The sequence below is a fragment of the Scomber japonicus genome, chromosome 10 (genome assembly GCF_027409825.1).
Source record: "Scomber japonicus isolate fScoJap1 chromosome 10, fScoJap1.pri, whole genome shotgun sequence".
NCBI classification, from domain to species: Eukaryota; Metazoa; Chordata; class Actinopteri; order Scombriformes; family Scombridae; genus Scomber; species Scomber japonicus.
Window position 1 is genome coordinate 22,333,966 of NC_070587.1, and position 20,290 is coordinate 22,354,255.

The window sequence follows — 20,290 nt, forward strand, 5'->3', positions numbered from 1 at the left end:
TACCTCGACTGCGCCTCTTCCTCCTCATCCTCTTCCATCAGCAGAGACTCATAGCATCAATATCCACGGATCTAATCTCAGCTGCGTCATCATCGGAAATGACAACTTTATGCAGGTGGAGGGGACCCGCTCGATAGAAACTGAAGAACCACGGATGTGAGGCTGTAGCCGCACACAGAGCTGACACTACACTTTTATAGCAATACTGGCATATTTGTCAAAGAAAAACGTTACTGAAACTCAGTATTAGGAGAAGCTATCTCAGGATTTAGTTGGGTTTAAGCTATCACTCAACTTCAGCTCCTCTAAAAAAAGTATTAGCTACTGCTTATTTCCTTTCAGCATTTCAAACCATTCTTGGCATCTCCACCTGTAGAAAAGTGTTGTTTTTAATCCTTTGGCATTATTTTCTATGCTTGCAGCTAATATAATAAGAATGTATTCATTTGTCAATTATTAGCTGGTGTATAGTGTATGGTGTATGTAAAAATAGAACCACAGTTAATTACAGAGGGTGTCACAATAGTTTAAGCATGCACAAACGTCAGCTCTCCAAACCAAAACCATTCTACTCAGTCGAGGGCTTTCCTGTTTTGCAATGGTGGGACTTCTGCTCCTCTGTCAGACATGAGGACATAAATATGGAAGCAGCAGGAATTTTGCCTTTGTGACTACAAATGTGACTTTGTAGTGACTCACTCCACTATGATCATACTTCTTTCTTTTTTTCTTGGGATCCCCATTAGCACCAGCGTAAGCACTGACTATTCTTCCTGTGGATTACCACACATATAGTCATACACACTCATACATTAACACAGTAACCACATAAATGTAATAAACCAGCTCATTTCATTGTTCATCAATGTCCAGGGTATAAAAAAAATGTGATCTGTCAGTAATGATCCAGTGGTGTGACACACTGGATGGACGGAATGTGTGTATGTGTACTGTGTATAAAGCAGTATTAAAATCTTTATCATGTCCTGATAAAGGCTTGAAAAAAACGTAAGGCCTATGGTCATAAACAGTAGACTACATTGTAGTGATCGTTACTGGAAGTCATTTGGATTTCTAGCATCTGTATATTTTGAGTTGTTGACTCTCCTTGTCTCCTGTTTGTTCATCATTCCGTATTTTGTACTATTCTGTATTCTGTATTGTGTTAATATTATTTTAAATATTGTGTAGAATTTTAAAGCAAACTGCATGTTTGAAATGTTTTTATTGTTATTAAATTATATAAAGCAATGTTGAAGAGAAGTCATTTCTTCTTCTTCTTTCCTTCCTTCTTCTTTTTGCCTTTCTTGCCTTCCTCTGCCTTTTTATAACTGCCAAGACCTTTGCGGACCATGCAGCCTCTCCACCAGGCTTGCATCTGTGGGGTCAAAGGTCACAGGTGAGGGTCAGAATGATCAGCTCACTAAACAACCCAACACAACAGGGGATCCGACAGGGCGTGAAAGATGTGAGGAAGGCTTGTGGCTCTGTGTGCTAATTGGATGTTATTACCTTGGTAGCAGCTCTGGCTTCTGCTTCCTGTTGGCGCAGTTTCTCCTGCTCCTCCCTGTCCTCCACCACCACCTGCTCCATCTCCCTGTACTGGACACATATCAGCATCTCATTATTGCTCATCTAATAGTGACTGTGTTTCCTGCTGAGCACCTGTTCACTGTGTCATGTTCAGCACGGGGAGTTGTTCACCTTCCTCCTCATCTCCATCAGTTTGTCCAAAATCACAGTTCTTTTGCAGCGCACGTTGTTGAGCTGCTGCTCCTTCTCCTGCAGCATCTGCTTTGTGCGCTCCTGCCAATGCTGCAGCAGCTGCTGCAACTCCTGGTAAACAACAACAACACAATCAGTTGATGCTGCAGTATTAACATAATATGAGCTTAATAAGAATTCAGCTGAAGTGTAACTTGCTGAATGCTAATTTGAACCTGACTGCTTTGTAAATATGAGCAGATGCAGCTGAGCCACAACTAAACTGGGTGTACTGGGGATTCAGGGGAACATTGTATTAACAATGCAGTGCTTTCATAAGTCTCTGAAGATGATACTCAGGGAAGCAGTTTAAGCTTTCTGATTTTAATGAAGTAGTGTATTATAACTATTACAGCATTATTATAAATATAGCCTAATACACTTGTTTAAATTTTGACTAAATATTTTTTGCCAGTCCATACTTTTAATACCAATGTACAACATATCACAGGATGTATAATCAACAATACAATAATAACTCTACATCCTACTGCAGAATCAAAGTATATTAGCTTTTATTAGAATTACAAGTGAAAGTGGTCCCACAACACTGCTGTAAATCAATGAGTGATTTACTAATCCCAGGTGACCACACAACTGTCATATCTCACCTGCCTACAGACACATTTACTGCATGTCCTCCTACAATTTACAGGACCTGCTATTGCTTCTTCATTTAGTTAAATGTCATGTGTGGTCTGTGGTCACAATGAATTGATACAGATGTGACATGTTTTAAATGAAATTGGTGATAGAGTGAACTTTTATATATTAATAAAATGATCTGAGCTGTCAAAATCTACTAGTAGAAAAAGCACAACTGTGTTACTGATGACATTAACAGTGCTCCAGTAAGCCATGACATTACATTATTCATTTTATTATTTACACCTGTGATTTTCCGACTGTGATATGTCAAAATGTCTTCTTACACTCAGTTCTACTACCTAAAACCTCAGTTAAATTATGACTGTTGACCTGTGCCTCTCGTGTCATTTAGGTGATTTCTTCACAACAAAACATCTGGGATTTTACCGAATCACACGTGCAGTTTAAACCACAGACAACTAAAACTGAAACTGCTGCTAACCTAATGGCAAACAAACAACCCCAAGAGCAACAATTACACGGCAAAACGCGGTCAGGTGTTAGTAGCTGTGGTACCTCGTGTTGATTCTGCAGAAATTTGGTTGACTCCTCGTGAACTCTCATCTCCTCCTTCAACTGTTTCTTCCGCAGCTGAGAAAGAGAGCAGAGGACACGCTTTGGACTACATTCAACTTGAGCTCTCTCTGTCTTAAATGGAGATTTGCTGTTTGTGTCTGTAATGTGGCTCTGTTTTTGTGAGCCTGATGGTAGGTGGGACTGTTGGACTCACCTCCAGCTGGTCTTCCAGGAGCTTCTCAGCTTGGCCCATCTCTTTTTGTGTTTTCTGCAACTGCAGTTGATTGTTCTTCTCCTCAAGCTTCTTCTTTTTTGCTATCTTTGCTGGCTGCTCATTCAGCTTATGCCTCAGCTCTTTGTTGATCTGCTGCATGTCGTGAGGAGAGGGCAAAGTACTGTGTCTGATTTTCTACTCAATTAAAGGGTCAGGTCCATCCAATTAAAAGATTCTCACTCACTCCTAACAACCACTTATGTGGACAGTTTTTAGTTTTTTGACCTGCTTTCAGTGTCTCACCTTCAGTGTCTCAGTTTTCTGTTCGAGCTCCTCTTTTTGCCTCTGTATGTTTTGTTGCCTGAACTCCAGCTCTCTCTTTGCCTCTCTGAAAGTGACATTCAGACATTCAGATTACTGATAGAACACAAATTGCTCCTTTCTTTCCACCTTTTCCCTTTTTTACTTATTTCTGTTTATACCCCTGACTTCAACTCTGGAACATGCCACCTGCAGAAGTTGTCAGATAAAAAAACTTTGTGGGAACTTTGTGGGATGGTGCAACAGGAACCACCTACAGCTCATTACCATAACCTTAGGTATTCTTATAATGAATAAGATTAATGTTATAGTTTCCCTATGATGTGGTGATGAACCTTTTCATGTGCTCAGCCATCTTCTTCTGCTCCTCTTCCTCCACCACTTGCAGCAGACAGCTAAAACTCTGCTTTTCCTCCAGCTCTAAATGTAACTTGGACACCAGCTGTGATATATATTTACTGCAGAGAAAGACAGAAAGGGGGGGGGGGGCAAAGGCAGAATCACACCCTGACTGGAGACTAAATCATACTTAAATTTAAAATTGAAAAACCCTTTACATTAAGCCAATTTAGTCACAGTAGCTGTCTGCCTTTACTTACGAGTCTCGTTTCAGCTTGTTCATCCTGGCTTCCTCCTAAACACAAGACAGTATTTTAGTCAATACATTCATTTTCACTGAGTTTATGGAGTGGAGAATAATCTGCCATAAATACATTCACACCATCATCACATCAAAGCAGCAGCTGTCTGCCAGATGTTCCTCTGGTTACTGAACATGAACAGAGGAGAAACACAGTACACTCACCTGTGCTGGGGCACTACTGCGCTCCCTGCTGATCTGCACTGTCAGAGCATGTCCCAGTATGTCCAACTGGTCTGAACAATCCTCCAGTACAGCTGCCAGTCTGAGGCTCTGAATCCGGGACAAAGACATCTGTCGGACGCAGTAGTGAGAAAAAAACATTTAGATTTTACTGAGAGACCTACAGTAAGTAAGGTACCATCCCAGCTGTGGAAGTGTTTTTGACATAGCACCGTGATGTTTAAATTGCTAATTACAATGCCGAATTTACCAAAAGGCGATAAATAGAACTGCTGTATTTCATAAGGCATGTGATTTCATTATTTACCAAAGTAACATCAAAAGAAGTGATATTTACAGTGGGGTTTGGTGTAGCGAACAGCTGAAAACAGCTCCACGACAATGCTGTCACTGTTACACGGTATTAACTTTAAGTTTCAAGGCACAGGAAGAAATCATATCAACTGCAAGAAATAAAAAAAAAACAGTTACCTACCTCAGTTCTCTCCATAACCGTTAGAAAAAAGTGTTTTAATCAATAGTTTATCCTTTTAAAACACAGCTAACGCTACTATTAGCTACATAGTTTGACAGTTTACGTGCTACCATGGTAACGCAGCTTTTGGGGTTGTTGCGTTTTTGTTTTTTATGTGCAATTTTATTGAAAGAGAAATAACATGACATATTGAAAGTATAAGTCGTTTAAATATATTTGTAGAAAAATTAAAACTCTGGAAAAGAACCATAGAATAGTGTATACCTCCAGCAATAGTCCTGAAATACAACAACCTGTATGACTTAGAATGGTTCACTTTTTGTTGAAACTGTTGTAAAGAGCTGCTCATTAACTATTATTATATATTTAAGGCTGTGGTTTGTGGTGCAGATAAATTATGCTTACAGTAGCCTTTATTGTTTCTATTATTTTGTCCACCTTACTTATAGCCTAGTATAGAGAGGATGGTAAAGTGGAGATTTGCATTGGTGCCTGTCAGTAACAACAATGTGGGTGACCACTAGGATCCTTTTAGACCTTTTCCATACATATGTGCTATAGCCCAGTATGACGTCTCCAGTACAACAGGGCCTCAAAGTGTGTCTTTAACGGATGGCACATGTCATCTTAAGTCAAAAAGGAGAGGGTTGTATACACATAATGCTTTTGACAAGTGAATGTTATAACACAATGTTGAGATCATTAATTACAAAAGAATGTTTTCCTCTACCTTTTAAAAGAAAAGTGCTGTCTCAAAGATTTTAAAGGACAGATTAAGAAACAAACAAGTAAAGCATCTGAAAATACAAAGAGAAACACAGAAGGGAAACTATAACCACAGAGATTTGGTTACAAGCTGCAAAAACTTCTGAGAACTGAACTTTTAAAAACAGTTTCCTCTCTGGTCTTTACATGCACATCAGTTGAGATGAACACTTGTTTGCGGGTAATAAGTAGGGAACGAGTATCAAAACCACATTGTCACTATAGAGTGACAACCATGGACTGGTTGTCCTGTGGCTTTTACATGTATTTCTCACAGCATATGACTTATCACACAGAATGTTTGGTTCATTTAGAAACAGATTAATTCACTCACTAGCCATTACATCTCAAAGATCACATCACCTCACAATATCATGTGATCACTCACATTTCTGACATGAGGTGGTATTTATCTCATATTACCACTAAAACTGTGTGTGTGTGTGTGTGTGTGTGTGTGTGTGTGTGTGTGTGTGTGTGTGTGTGTGTGTGTGTGTGCGTGCACGTGCGTGTGTGTTTGTGTCATTCTGTGTATGTGCACTTGGGGCTACAATATTCCGCATCACTCTTGTGTAAGTTGCATATTGGACCACAATTGGTTTTCAAACCACTGCAGTTGTGATGTCTCAAATTCTAGTCATAGGTCCAGTCACCCAACTCTTTTGGTGGCCTGTCTCCTTGGTCTCAGGTTGTCACATTCTGGAGGAAGAAAAAGTTTTTAAAAAATACATCTTGAAATAAAAGACAAAGAAGCTCCAGAGACTTTAGTCAGGTATTGCATCACTGTTTATTGATGTAGTTGTCTTTTGTCTCACTCTCTGCAAGGAGTTACAGCTTGTAGGTAATACTGACTGAAGGTATAAAGCTACACCGTAGTACATGCATGATGCTGTCACGCTGTGAGGTTTCTTCTGTGGACGTCCCACTCCTCCCCATCACTATAACCTGAACACACTGTACTGGGATAGTATTTTCTCTCAGAGACACAGATCTACAACAGTCTCTGTCAATATATCATTGACACAACAAAGATCTGATCTACGGACAAACCATTAGAAACAAAGTATGTACAGTAACAGTAGATGACTGTTCAACATGTGAGTGAGATCATAAAAGGCATTTTTAAGGCAGAAACATGTTGGGGGAAACATGATGGAACAATAAAATAAATATCCAGGCCACATGTCAGGTATTTCTTCCTACCAATGAGACTCTGGATAACGAAGGGAAATCATAAAGGCTGTGTATTAAGACTTATCGTACATGTCAAACAGCAGAGCAGGACAGTATGTTTCTATATGTTGTTGACTGTACAGTGACCTGTGTTTCTTTAACTGTACATCTGTACAAAAACATGAAAATAGGCATTTTATTACTATTCACACAATGCAAACACAAGCCAGGAACTTAATGTAGTAAAAACCAAAGTAAATATACTGTAGAATATTTCACATGATGCTAATTGCTTCTTTGGAAGTAATATCTTCAAATACAAGCAAAGAGCTCACTGTGCAGAATGCAAATGCAAAAATTAAAAGGCAAGTCTGAAATATCCTACAGGTGGCGTTGCAGGTCATTGTGTTTCTGTCCCTGTTTCTGTGCACATGAGTGATTGCAAATGAACTTATAGTATGAATATATGGATAGAAATTGTGCTTTAACGGCCCTGAAAACCTATATTCTCAATCAGTTCCATGTAATCGCAAATATTTTCTGTCATGAGTTCTTATGATTTCACACACAAGTGATTTCTCTATTTTTCTGGTGCTTTTCTCACTGGTTTGAATTGGATGGGTTAGAAACAGGTGATGCCATGCATGTCCATGCACTTCTCATAACTGATTTATTGTTTGGCTGTGTTACCAGACCACTGTCAATCAACTCTGATCAAACCCATAGTCCTGATGAAGCAGATTAGCTGATTTCATGAGTGTTAGACTCTCAAAAATGTACAAAGTTTATTCTTTATTTATTTTGACATGAATATTTAATCTATATAGAGAAAATTAGAAATAACATTTGAAACCAAATTTTCAGGGGTAATAATAAGCCCAATTTGTTATATCATTTGGTTGCAACTATAGCAAATCAGGGACAAATGACTTTTGGGGGGAGTTGTGTGGGGGGTATAACAAAGCAGTGAGACATAATTTGGCACTTAACCTGCATAAAACAGATTATTTTCTCAGTTTGGTGTAATCTAAGGTGATTAAACATATATATGTTGGGAAACTTCACCCTGATGCATGCCGTCAGGTGTGCTTGGTAAAGAGGAACCTCGGGGAACGCCTCAAACGGGGGACAACTTTTCATTGAGCAATCATTTACTGTACAGACAAGTGTGTAAAAAACTAAATTAAAAAAATTACAAACCGATACAGTTTAATATTCCACATCTCATTGTCACTTTCACTTTACAACATGATTTTTCTGCAGGCCTTGTGTTTCCTGCAGTGCCGACACCAGAGGAAGTCAAACACACATAAGTCCCTCTTCTGTCTTGTGCTTATTGATTTTAATGTGAGTTGGGGTAGACTGCTGTTGTGCCATAAGAGGGGAGGGAAATCATTCCACTTGGAGGCATTGTCATTAGTCATCAGCTCAATTCTTGTCTCTTTTCAAAAGTCTGTGAGCAGAGATTAAATGATTTATGATATGATAAAAAAAAGATAGGCAGATCTACAATATGCTGTTGTCCGGAGGAGCTGTACACAATGATCAGGACACAGCAACAAAAACCACACTGTCCACCACAGAAGTTCATATCAGCCATGCTGACAGCTAAATCCAACTGAAGTATACAGTACGTACAGTAAGATAATATCCAGACTTGAGTCTTTATATAATTCTGCCACTGGAGCTGGAAGCAGTCAGAGAGACAGACGGATAGAAGCAGCTTAGATCTCTTTGATTGTTCGTTCAGAGGGCCGGTACTCCTCCCTTCCTTTAGGGGAGGACAAGTAGAAGGACTGCGTCTTGCGTTTTAAGCGAGCCCGCTTGGTGGCCAGAGACAGACTGTGCTTGCTGGAGGCGATAATGTCAGAGATGAACTTCTTGCAGTCCACACACACCTCCATGCTGGCCCAGTCCTCCGTCATCTCAGAGGGAAGCTCCAGCTCTTCATGAGACTTTAACGAGCCATGCTTCGAAAACCTAAAGAGAACAGAAACAACAATTGCTGTTAAAAAAATACATCTAGTATATATTGGGAGGTAAATTATGTAAATCACTCCTTTAATTGAATTGGCTAATCAAAAATCCAGTTTAGTAGCTGCTGTAAGAGGGTGGCAGCATATTCAAAGTGACATTGAACTAAAAAAAGCATTTCACATGGCTTGCAAGTCAGTATGTTGACATGCTAACTCCAAGCATGTGTAATATGCTGACATTTGCAAAAGTTCGACCTTATTACTGCTGAGGCTGACAGATTACAGTAGATGTTGACAAAGTGTAGCTATGACAGAGTGTGTACACCTGAGCCCACCAGAGTGAAAGAATGACTAATTTGGCTCCCTGAATATCCACCCACAACAACTTCTCTTTTTTGTTTTTTTTGTTTTGGTGAGTAATGAAATGTATGTTTGTTTTTGGTGTTTAATCATTCATGTGTTATTTCCCCTAATAAATCTAGTCTTGAAATAGTAATTTCATCCACTAGATGTCAGTGACAGTTTTCTGAAAGCCCCAAAGTGCAAACTGGATGTACTGTATCAGCCAGGTGAAGAGGACAGGTTGTTCCCAAGCAACAACTACCATGGCTGAATACCTTCACCTGTTGTATTTGTCTTCATATTTTAATTTCATGATTAGCAGCATGTGTATGTGCTTTTTATGAGTTTGAAAGTGTTTCAGTATTTGCAACATTCAGATCAAAGTTCTTTAAATACTTATGCTTTCACTTTTGTATGTGTGAAACAAATCAACTGCAGGAAATATAATCTGTATCATCTGTACCCACATCAGGACATAACATGACTGAACAGTACTGCTCAGTGATCTTACTTGGACATTGTCTTGTGAATGCTTTGTCGTCGTGGGCTGCTGGAGGACTTCTCAGATTTAGCTGCTGCTTTTCCAGCAGCTTTGGATGTTCCTGGTGTTGCTTCTTTCAAAGTGGGGGGCGCTGCTGCTCCTTCCACTGCTGACGGGCCCGACTCTCCAGCTACGGAGAGTGCCTGACCTACAGAAGACATGGCATTTATCCTCTCCCTGGGGAGAGTGTTGGTTGAACCAATGGAGTAGATGGGCAAGCTGGAATAAGGTTTGGATGGCAGCCGCATCTGTTAGAAAGAGAAGGAATGAATGTACATAAGTAGCCTTTATTGAAACCTCTGATCTTGCTTGACTTAGGTTAAGTTTTTAAATTTCAAGCATCTTTTTATATATTAATGATGGCAAATACAGGATATATCTTTCACAGCATGAGGAAGTATAACATACCTTTTTGCAGCACTGTGAACACACAGGCCTGCAAAGAGAAAAGAAGTGGTCAATGAAAACAATATTTTTTTCTTAAATGATTTGAACGATTAATATTGAATTTAAAATAAAGTTTTACTTTTTGCAAAACTGGCAGATGTAGGACCAGGTGAAAAGAGAAAACCTTTTGGATCGACAACAGAAGCAAAGCTGTAAGACAAAATAGAAAGAAGACATTGGAATAAAACAAAAAAACATTAAACATATTTAAAGGAAAACATACTTGTGTTAACTCGTGTTAGTCCTCTAAGTGAAAGCTGAGTTTTATATTGAATACGGTGTGATACAAGCACCATGTGTTAAAAAGGAGGATATTACCTTTCCCTTCTTCATAGCATTGTAGATCTCTTTGTACTGCTGGAACTTCTCCAGCTCTGCCTTAACCAGCACCTGTCTGATGTGCATCACCTCCTCCACCGTCAGAGACAAGCACTCCACAGGGAAACAGAACTCCTCCTGAGAATACACACACAGGCATACAAACACACACACGTACAGACACACAACAGTGAGTGACCCTGGCAACAGCAAGTTCAACACACAGGACTCAGTGTTTATCATTCAGCACACAGACAGCCGCCTCTCTGCACCTTTCAGAGCAGCCTGTGTGGGATCAGGCTACATTTGGGTCATTAAAATGTTCTCATTGTTCCGTGAAGAAAAAGGCGGATTCAGGAGGGGGCTCATGATGTGTAAACAACCTGAGTGATGGGAAGACACGATTCCAGCAGCAGAGTCATTCACTTTCTGGGAACTGTTTTTCTCTTAGAGTACCATTTCAGCGTGAATGGAGTTTTTGCTTTTCTGTAACTACTTACACTGCTGTATATTGTTTACGACCAAAGAGAATATGTGCTATTTCCCTTCGATGTAATAAAAAGTAAATATGCTGACACTGAATAAGCACTTAGTTAACTCTCACTAAATGAAATAAAGATGTAGTAATTGTTTCATTTGATGGGTATTGCTGATGTTGTGCTTTTGTTTATGTGCTGGTATGACTGGGCATTGATTGAATGTTGCCTAATCAAAACCTATTTTCAGACAACATGGTTTATTAAAATAAAAATATTACTGAGCTTTATATTTTTTTTAAAGGAGTGCAATTAATACAGTGTAATGTGTCCCACCCCAGATGTCCTACACTATATTATGCGGACATCCAGTGAAGGATATCCTGCCCACTTGTGCTGCTGTTACTACCATTAAACCACTGGATACCATTTGATTAATTACACAGTTCTTTAATTCACACTCATTCATCATTGTGAGCTATATGAAAAAAGTTACAAAAAAATTAGAAAACTTGCTAGAAATTCTTAGAACGGCATCTCCTTCCTCTCCCTCACTGAAATATTTAGATTATTATAGACTATGTAGATATTATTATTATCATTTCAGTTTCACATCACACTTTTGTAAGTTACATACTAGACTACAATTGGCTCAAACTAGTTCTGATGTCACAAATTATGCTTAGGCACATGTCAGAGGGGTAAAGATCTCGCTGGTAAAGTCAGATTTAAGCTAAGCACAGAGACACTTTCTTGCTTCAGCAGATACACACAACACGTACATCATTCTGCACAGTGAAGCTCAAGTGCTATTAAGTAACAGAAAGCAAAACACATTTTTGAGTGGAGAGGGTCTTTAACATCTACCCTCCTGTCATTAGGGTGCAGCCTAAAAGCAAGAGAATGACTGCAGTGGTGTATGGTACTGTGAATACCAGGCCAAAACTGGTCGCAGCAATGATACAATGAACAACCATCTGTTATCACATGACTTCCACATTTAGGTCATATGATAAGAACCAAGCAAACTGTGAGATGCAGGTAAAGAAAGCTCTGGAAAAACCTATGGAACTTGTGTCAAGAATGAACATTCACACTAAATCACTACACAGTTTTTTAAATATATAAATCTATGTGGTGTAAAGTGCCAAAGATAAACCTAAACATGGAGGTCAACATCAGATATTGAACTATAAATGCATCCAACCACCGGCAAACTAACAAGTATAGTTATTGTTTCTATGCAAGAGCAGATTTAAATGAATTAGCTGTAGCTACCCATTTGTGTTGGAGTGTTAAAATGTTATGCAAAGCAGTGAAGTGTTGCACTTTCACCATCACCTAGAGCAGCTTCTTCTAGATGAATGATCTCTAATGAAGCAGGAAGCATTAGGAGAGGATGGGCGGCTACAGTTACTATGCCAGGACGGACTGGGGGAGACTGGCAAACCTTGTCCGACTCTGTTCCACTGATGTAAATGCCCCTGCACACAGCAAAAACTGCCTTCATCAACCCCAACACAAACGCCTCGATAGGGTGGGAGCTCCGCAAAGGGTGGAGAATGGAGGGAGAAGGGTGCAGGAGGGGCATCCAGAGACGAAATGAGGCTATCATCCCGACCTGAACGAGAGAAGGTTAAGGTGTGTTGTGTGGGGGAGAGGAAGAGAAGGGACCCTACAGATTTTACCAGGAGATAAAGTTAGCATACCGGGTGGATTTGGTGATGGAAAAAGTAGAGGGAGGAAATCAAGAAGCAAATAAAATGATAAGAGACATGATAGTGTGTGTTTCATTTCTAAGCAGATCATGATGCTTTCCTTATCTCTTCATTTCTCCCTCTGTCTTTTCTCACTTATCAAGTTACTGCACAGGATCTGTGTGGCTGTGGCTGGTTTAAAACCTTCCCTGACCACACTGCCCTCAGAAAAGTCCACAAAAAGATACTGCTGTTCAAACTCTGATGAACACTTTCCCCTTTAAAATCATCAACAACAATACCTTCAGCTGAGGGTATGTGTGGAAAGTTGTCTGACTCACCAGAGACTTAGAATTCTGTTTGGAGGGTGGTAGAAACTGTCGGACATTGGTTGGGGTTTCTTTCTCAATGGAGTGTCTCCTCTGGGAGGTCTTACGCCTCTCTGGCTGGGGTGTAGAGGAGATTGGCAGGAACAGCGGGGGAGCTGGTGTTCACAGTCGGAGGTAAAGCAGAGAAAACCAGAGTGAGAGGTGGATGGAGAGAATAACAGGTGGCTTGGTTTATTTGCTAAATGGAGAGAATGAATTGGCTGGTTAACACAGGACTAAAATACTTGAACTCATCACAAGGAGTAAACAAGAGAAACAAGACTGGCAAGGCAGTAAAACTCATTGATCACTGTCTGTCTAGTTAAGGAAGTGACTGAGCTGGGACAAGGGAGCAGAAATAATTCCTGACTCACTTTTCTTCCCTGGTGCAGACTCTGGAGACGTATCATCCATAAAAGACGTAGCCACACTGGAGTTGCTTGCAGATCTGCGCCCAACAATCTCATCCTGAACATATACGTATAAATACATAGAATATGGAAGCATTTCAATCATTATTTGCTCTGCACTTGCCAGATGCAGTTTTACAAAAAACCCACAAACCCATACTGACATCAGAGTCCGAACTGTCCAGCTCGGCGAGGCTGGGAGCCTTCAGAAGCCTTTTCCTCTGGGGTGCAGAATGACATCCAGAGGGCTCTACTCTGGGTGATGCTGATCCATTGGACAGAGACAGAGAACTTGACGTCCTCCTTCCCATGTACGGACTAAATTCATCTGCACAGAGCCACACATTAGAGAATCATTCAGAAAAAGTGAGGGAAAAGTACTTTGGATGAATCTCAAAACAATTCCTCTTATGATTTTTTGCATCCTTATTGAGTAGCAGTTTTAAATATACCTTGGTTGTGGAGTCACCTAAATAGGGCACACTTTTCAAATCATGGTGTGTGTTTAAATAGGAGTGAAAAGATGCAATGAATCTTGGGATAGAGGACTGAGTTTTGAGATGCATCCCAAAGTGAAAGAGGTCAGGAAGGGTGAGTTAAGTTGGTTTGAAGGGGAGGCGTAGGAACAGGCCAGTGTTACACACAGAGCATGGATGCTTCTTCCATGAAATATTTAGACTCTGGACTCCTAAAATGGGCTCCACTCCCCTGACTGCTTCATGTTCATATATTTTGGCAGGGGGGCCTAAATCCTTGAAGCAGAATGCCCCAATTGACTAACAAGGTCATTCTGCACAACAAGAGGAGTTTGTATAGCTCCAAACTCTGAGGATGGAAAACAATCTATGATCACCTTGTTCCTGCCTACCAAACCGACTGACTCTGACTATGATTTCTGGGAGTGTGAAAGCCAAAAAAACAACCTTTAAGAGCATTTAGAGAGAGGGAGGGAGGGTGGGAAGGAGTGTGAGCATAGGAGACAAGCCAGTGCTGCAAAAGACAGATAAAGAGCCAGAGCCGATAGGATCTATGGGAGCTCTTTTCTCCTTTCATTCTCTGCTGCTGTTTGTGGGAAAAGGCTAAAACATCCACATTAGCTCAACATCTCAAAAGGAGCTCTGTTTCTGCTTCTGGACTAACCTTCTTTCTACTTCCAGGCTTTAGACTTAAACACACATAAATAAGGTAAATTAGCCATAATTTTAAACTCTACCTGTTTCTTGGACAGTCCTCAGCATTCAGTATTTAAATAGAGGAGATATTAGTTTACAGCCAGGGGGGCAGACAGACAAGGCCATTGGGTTATGGGTCAACAAGACCCTCCAAACCACAGCATTGCGTATACGTTACCTATTCCTGTACGGAACAAGTCCTGTGGCATACTGCGAGTTTTGCCAAAACCTAAAAAGGGACACCTCCTTCATTAGGGGAGCTAAAGGAACATTCTAGCTTGTTATACCTGTTAAAGGTATACATTGTCGTAATACCTTTAAACTGGTGACCAGGCATCCTGGTCTAAGGCTACTGTTGATGAATTTCTGCCTTTGTCAATGCTCTTTGATTTTGCAAAAGTCTGAAACATTTTTTCTGTTTTAAGTGAATTGTTTGAGATCTGAGGAATAAGCGTTTTCCTTTTTCTTGCTGAGAGTTACATGAGAAAATCAATACCATTCTTAAGTATGCCTGTTATGAAACAATAGCCAGGAGGTGGAGATAGTAAAACATAACTTCACGTTTGCTTTAGGGTAGGACTACCTTCTGATTGAGAAGTCACTAATATGGACTACATAATGTAACCATGGTGTAACCCCAGATTCACATTTTGGTCACCTTAAAAAATGTTTCATTCAATTCAGTGTTTGTTTGTACTAAAAGATCCTCTCTAAGGAGATAGCTGTTTTTGGGGTAAGTACATTTTGTTTGAATTGTTTTAAGTATTTTTTTCAAACTCATTAGCATTAGCATTATCACACTTAACCATAGACAGTAAATGCACTGTGCTAACTAGTGCAAATCAAGCTAGAAGGTAGCACTAGGGTCAGCTCCAACCTCTTGTTTAAATATGGTCACATCTGGCTCCAAAAATCAAACATGGCAACAGTGTAATCCAGGATGGTGACGGTCAAATCACTAAACTAGAAGCTTCAAAGTGACAGTCCACACAACAATGGGTGACTATGTCTATATATATATATATATTTTTTTTTTTACAGTCTATGAGCCAGTTTTCCCCTGAGCGAGTTTCCCCTTGATCAAAGTCTTCATGCTAAGCTAAGCTAATCACCTCCTGGCTCTACTTACCCCAATATACACAAGATTGGTATCAATAATCTCATCTGACTCTCAGCACAAAAGCAAATAAGTGGATTTCCCAAACCTTTCTTTTAAAAAATGTATGCATTATAAATACTCAAATATGACATCTCACCATCCCCAAGTACCCAATTATGAGGATCAAAACATGACACCACCAAACAACAAAATGAAGCCAAATATGCATTGCATACATCACCCAGAGCTGTTAAACCACAGTGTTTAAATCTTGTAAAGTGGATTTCTCCTTGAAACAGTATTTTCTGGTTACTGATTAAAACTTAAATCATGCTCATGAAAGTGTCAGTGAGTATGCACCCTCTCCCCATAAAATACAGAGCAAAGTGGGACCCAAATGATTTACTTTGTATGAGAATAATCCATTATAGAGGGAAGTTGGTATACACACACACATACAGATTACCCGATAGCATGAATGAGTGAGCATGAGATAATAAAGCTGGTGTGATGAGAGACACTGGCTTAAGCAGAAGGGAAAGTGGAGCACAGCTTTATTCCGACTTTGCCTGCCTCAGTAGTGTATTCTTATCATCTTAATCAAAACTGTCTAATTAAGTTTTTCTGATATGTTCAATGCTGAGCACATGCTACTGCTGAGGGAATATACCTCATCATGTAAAACTGTGCAGTTTAGTGTAGGTGGCATGGGTGTGGTGTTGTGCAGAGCATGGGACTCATACATCCTCCTCCACACTGATCCATCAGCATTAAATTCTGCAGAGTCACGATGGCACATGAAAGACCCTGTTGTATGAAGTTGATGATTCTTGAAGACACAGAGGTGGCAGTTATACCCTGTTCCCTTTGATTCCTTAATTAAATGGCTGGCTGCACCCTCCTACTGTTTGTCTTTGGGATTCAGTACTTCAGCATGTTTGAGATATGGTGTAGTTAGCCAAGCTGAGTGTTTAGAGAGCAAGAGCAACAACCAGGCACATGTTTTTTTAGGACTCCAATCCATTTGTTTGACAGGAGCTGTAGCTAACAGAGAGTATTTTAATTGCATTCTCAAAACTGCTACAGTTCTATCATTCACTAGGTTTTTAACATCAAAACGGTGTTCTCTAAATATAGATTTAAAATGCAGACGCTACAATGTCATTTCACAACTTCGGAATTCAACATAAGCATAAGATGTCCTCTACTGCAATAAAAACCTGAGAAGGAAGATACATTAACATGCATTAAACCTGGCTGGATAATTTTACATCTTTTAAACAGTCGCTGGCCAATAATTCAGCATCTCAAACACTGGCTTCTTTCCATAGCACCAAAAGTCCTTTAAATGTGTAAATCCGCTTGTGAGGCGATGTCAGCCAGAGTTTAATCTTTCCCTTTAGGACAGCCAGATGTAAATGGGAAGTTATGACTCTTGTAATAAAAAGCATACCCACGCTACTGAAATAATCATCAGCTCACTTTCTGTTATTTATTTGGCTGACTAAAAATAGAGAATAAATTCTATCCTTAAGGACTAAGAATATATAGATAGGTTTGGGTTACAGTCTTAAAAGCATTACATTTGGCAGTTAAACATTTAAAAAAAATGGACATCACACTCAGCCGGTGATGGTATAAATAAAAGCTTTACATAGGTAAAACTTTACAAAGTACTCATTACAAGTGCAGTTCTTGAATTTATTTAAATAAATGTACAAAAGCAGTATTATAATATATATAACCCCCTGTCAGTGATCTATTATTACATAGAGTTAATGGATCCAATTATTCGGTTTTTACTTAGTGCTTTAACTTTTCAATTGCACTTTCTTATATTGTATTCCCCAACATAAAGCTCTGAATACTAAAAGTTATTCATTATAAAACATAAACTCCCTGTAGGTCACATAGAAAGTTCCTTGAAAAAACCTGACATGACCTGAATGTCCTCAGTCCAGCTGGATGTTTGTACTGTGATTGAAAATCCTGTTTGTCCTGCTGCTCATCACTTCTCTTTCATCTGTGCCCTACTGACCAGTGTCCCACATCACCATGTTTCACCTCCACAGATGACAGCCAACCATCACCAACCACTGAAGCATGACATGAAATGTGTGCACAGTGTGCTGCGGTTTGTGCGTGTGTGTGAGTGTGTGTGTGTGCGTTTGTGTAAAAGCAGTGAGAGCAGATGAGTAGCCACAACAAGAAATAAAAAAAAACAGAAAGAGATTTTGAAAAAAAAAGCCAGGTAAGCAGTGAGAGGGACTTTACCTGACGCATCAAAACTGAAAGACATGCTAAGTGGCCGAATTACTGCAACGAGAAACAGTCATGGCATTGCACAGTTATTGCTTGTGATTAGGAGGTAAATTAAGGCAAGACTTAACACACAAGAGTAAGTAATCTGTTTATATTTGGCAAGAAAATCAGGGATATTGCATGCTTATGTTCTACTTTCAGATCACTGTAGTGTAGAACTACTTTCATAATGTGAGATAATAGGATTTCAAGTAAGCCATAGCCGATGGTGAGAGATTACTGACATTGAGAAACAGTAGCGGGGCTTAGTGTTGTTAGCGTTAATGGAATTGCAGACACTTAGCATTATTACTGAGGTACAGCTTTCACTATATTGCAAACAATATAGTAAACAAAAAATAAATGATTGACGTTAGATACAAAACAAATGTCAAAAATTAGGCAGCATTAGCAACAGCAGAGAGCAGAGGCACAAATAATAGTGTAGTGTAGATCATAATAATGATGCTCCTGCTGATTTGTCATTTATTTGATGTCCAGCAGGTGCAATTATAAGCTCCATACTTCAGTTTGAAAAATACATGTCAGATTGAAGTATGGTTTCATATGCATGAGAGTGTACACGTGTGCAAGTGTGTATAACAAATGTTGATACAAATGTGCAGCAGCGGGTACAGAGGGTGGTTCAGTATCTTACCCAGCCTTCCCCTGCGGATCATATCGGGCGACACGGGTCGAAGTTTCCTCTCTGCTTTGATTTCCGACAGGATACGCTCGTGCAGCGTGGGAGGATGCTGCGTCTGTGGCTTCAGCTTACGAGCCGACACCTGCCAAAAGGTCGATGATGGGTAAAAGATGTGTAATGACAAACGGTAAGTAGGGTGGAGAGCAATAACCGACACAAACAAACAGCTTTATAACCAGCGGGCGTGTTCTTCACCACCTCCTCCTCGTATCTCCTGTGAGTGATTGTTCAGCTAAGCGCTCTGCTGAAACACTGCCTATTTCTGCTGTAAGATTTATATCAACGCAGCATTTCACTGAATTCACACTGGAGTGAGACTTGAATTAGGAGCAAAGTTTTATAGACTAAGAGGCTGCAGTGGTGTTTAATACAGAATCCTTACACTTTTTTATATGATTCTATTATACAAATAGTTTTAACCTACTTCATCCAAAATCCAATTAATAGGTCTAGAACTTTATTTGTATAACATTTTAATTTCTGGACAGTTCTTAAATGAGTCAGTACAGTTTGCTTTAACTATGTAAAATCTGTATTTTCTAGCTCAGGAGCCCAGGGGCTTGTTGTGTTTATTTTTTTATTTTTTCTATTCAATTACTGGATAATCTTACGTCTTTGAGCCTATAAAAATTGTTCAAATAGAACAAGGGAGCATTTTATTTCTTTGCTTGAACCACCGATAGACATATGATACAGCTGACAAGGGGTCATAAGTCTACACGGTTGGGAATCACCACTCTAGCTGAATGTTTACTGATACTAACAAAGGTTCTCACAGGCTGCACAAGGAAAGCCTGTGATATTTAAGGTTATGGCCTTTGGTTTCACTCACAGGGTTTAGAGGAGGTCTGGATCTGATGAACTCCAAGATGACTTCATGAGCGCTTTTCTTTAACCTGGGAGGGATGTCTCCATTCACCTGAACAGAAACAACAGAACAGGGTAGAAATAAGAGACACAGGAAGACAGAAATGGCTTTTCCCTTAATTACCTTGCAAAAGAGTCACTCATTAAAAATAGAAATATCATGAATTCTAATAATAAGTAAAATTGCCTGTTGCTGAAGGCCTGAATTCATAACCATAGCTATCTGCAACTAACAATTATTTTCATTATTCATTTGTTTGTTGACTACGTTTTAATTAATATATTTGTTGTTGGTCTATAATTGTTTTTTTAATTAAAAATAAATCTAAATCATAATTCCACATAGCCCAAATCTGAATGTATTTTTTCTAATATTGTTTGACCATAACTAAGACAAAGATTTTCAATTAATGATATAAATCAGAGAAAAGCAGCAAAATCTGCACATTACAGGATGTAGAACCAGAGCACTTTAATGATGATCAGAACTGTTGCTGATTCATTTTCTATAGAACTAACGGACTAATTGACAGATTGTTTCTATCGTACACATTTTCCATGTTGTTTCATTACATGTGGATAGTTATGGCTGCATTTTCTGAGTGGTGACTTACAGCATCATATTGCTGCCACCATGAATAAAATGTATTCAGCTCTTTGACATGATACTTTTCATATTATAATAAGATATTTCCTCATTATTACTAGATACCCAATGAATGTAATAAATTGTCTTGTAAAATATAAACTTTTTAGGATCAGACTGGTCTTGTAGTTCCAACTTACTACGATCATGTATCATTTGTGAAATAATGAGAATGTTTTGCGATACAAAAATATATATTTGTATGTACTTATAACATGAAATGAA

At 39.3% G+C, this 20,290-nt stretch overlaps 2 protein-coding genes across 2 annotated transcripts in view; both read right to left on the reverse strand.

Annotated features, from left to right (window-relative positions):
- Positions 1-568: 568 nt before the first annotated feature.
- On the reverse strand, positions 569-4,397 carry iqcg (IQ motif containing G). The gene is made up of 9 exons (XM_053327635.1): positions 4,269-4,397; positions 4,063-4,097; positions 3,446-3,530; positions 3,143-3,337; positions 2,929-3,003; positions 1,705-1,836; positions 1,513-1,602; positions 1,312-1,378; positions 569-618 (listed from the first exon to the last, which is right to left on the reverse strand). Exons 1-9 carry the CDS (start codon positions 4,395-4,397, stop codon positions 569-571), a joined length of 858 nt encoding a protein of 285 aa, XP_053183610.1.
- Positions 4,398-8,423: 4,026 nt separating this feature from the next.
- The window catches only part of LOC128366337 (protein spire homolog 1-like), a 36,554-nt gene continuing 24,687 nt past the window's right edge, over positions 8,424-20,290 (reverse strand). The window contains exons 7-18 of the mRNA XM_053327018.1: positions 19,385-19,471; positions 18,505-18,634; positions 17,820-17,861; positions 13,439-13,602; positions 13,239-13,332; positions 12,838-12,980; positions 12,250-12,420; positions 10,324-10,461; positions 10,085-10,155; positions 9,967-9,994; positions 9,529-9,806; positions 8,424-8,679 (exon numbers count right to left, since the gene is read on the reverse strand). Coding sequence (XP_053182993.1) covers positions 8,424-8,679; positions 9,529-9,806; positions 9,967-9,994; positions 10,085-10,155; positions 10,324-10,461; positions 12,250-12,420; positions 12,838-12,980; positions 13,239-13,332; positions 13,439-13,602; positions 17,820-17,861; positions 18,505-18,634; positions 19,385-19,471 — 1,602 coding nt within the window. The remainder of the gene's footprint in view (positions 8,680-9,528; positions 9,807-9,966; positions 9,995-10,084; positions 10,156-10,323; positions 10,462-12,249; positions 12,421-12,837; positions 12,981-13,238; positions 13,333-13,438; positions 13,603-17,819; positions 17,862-18,504; positions 18,635-19,384; positions 19,472-20,290) is intronic.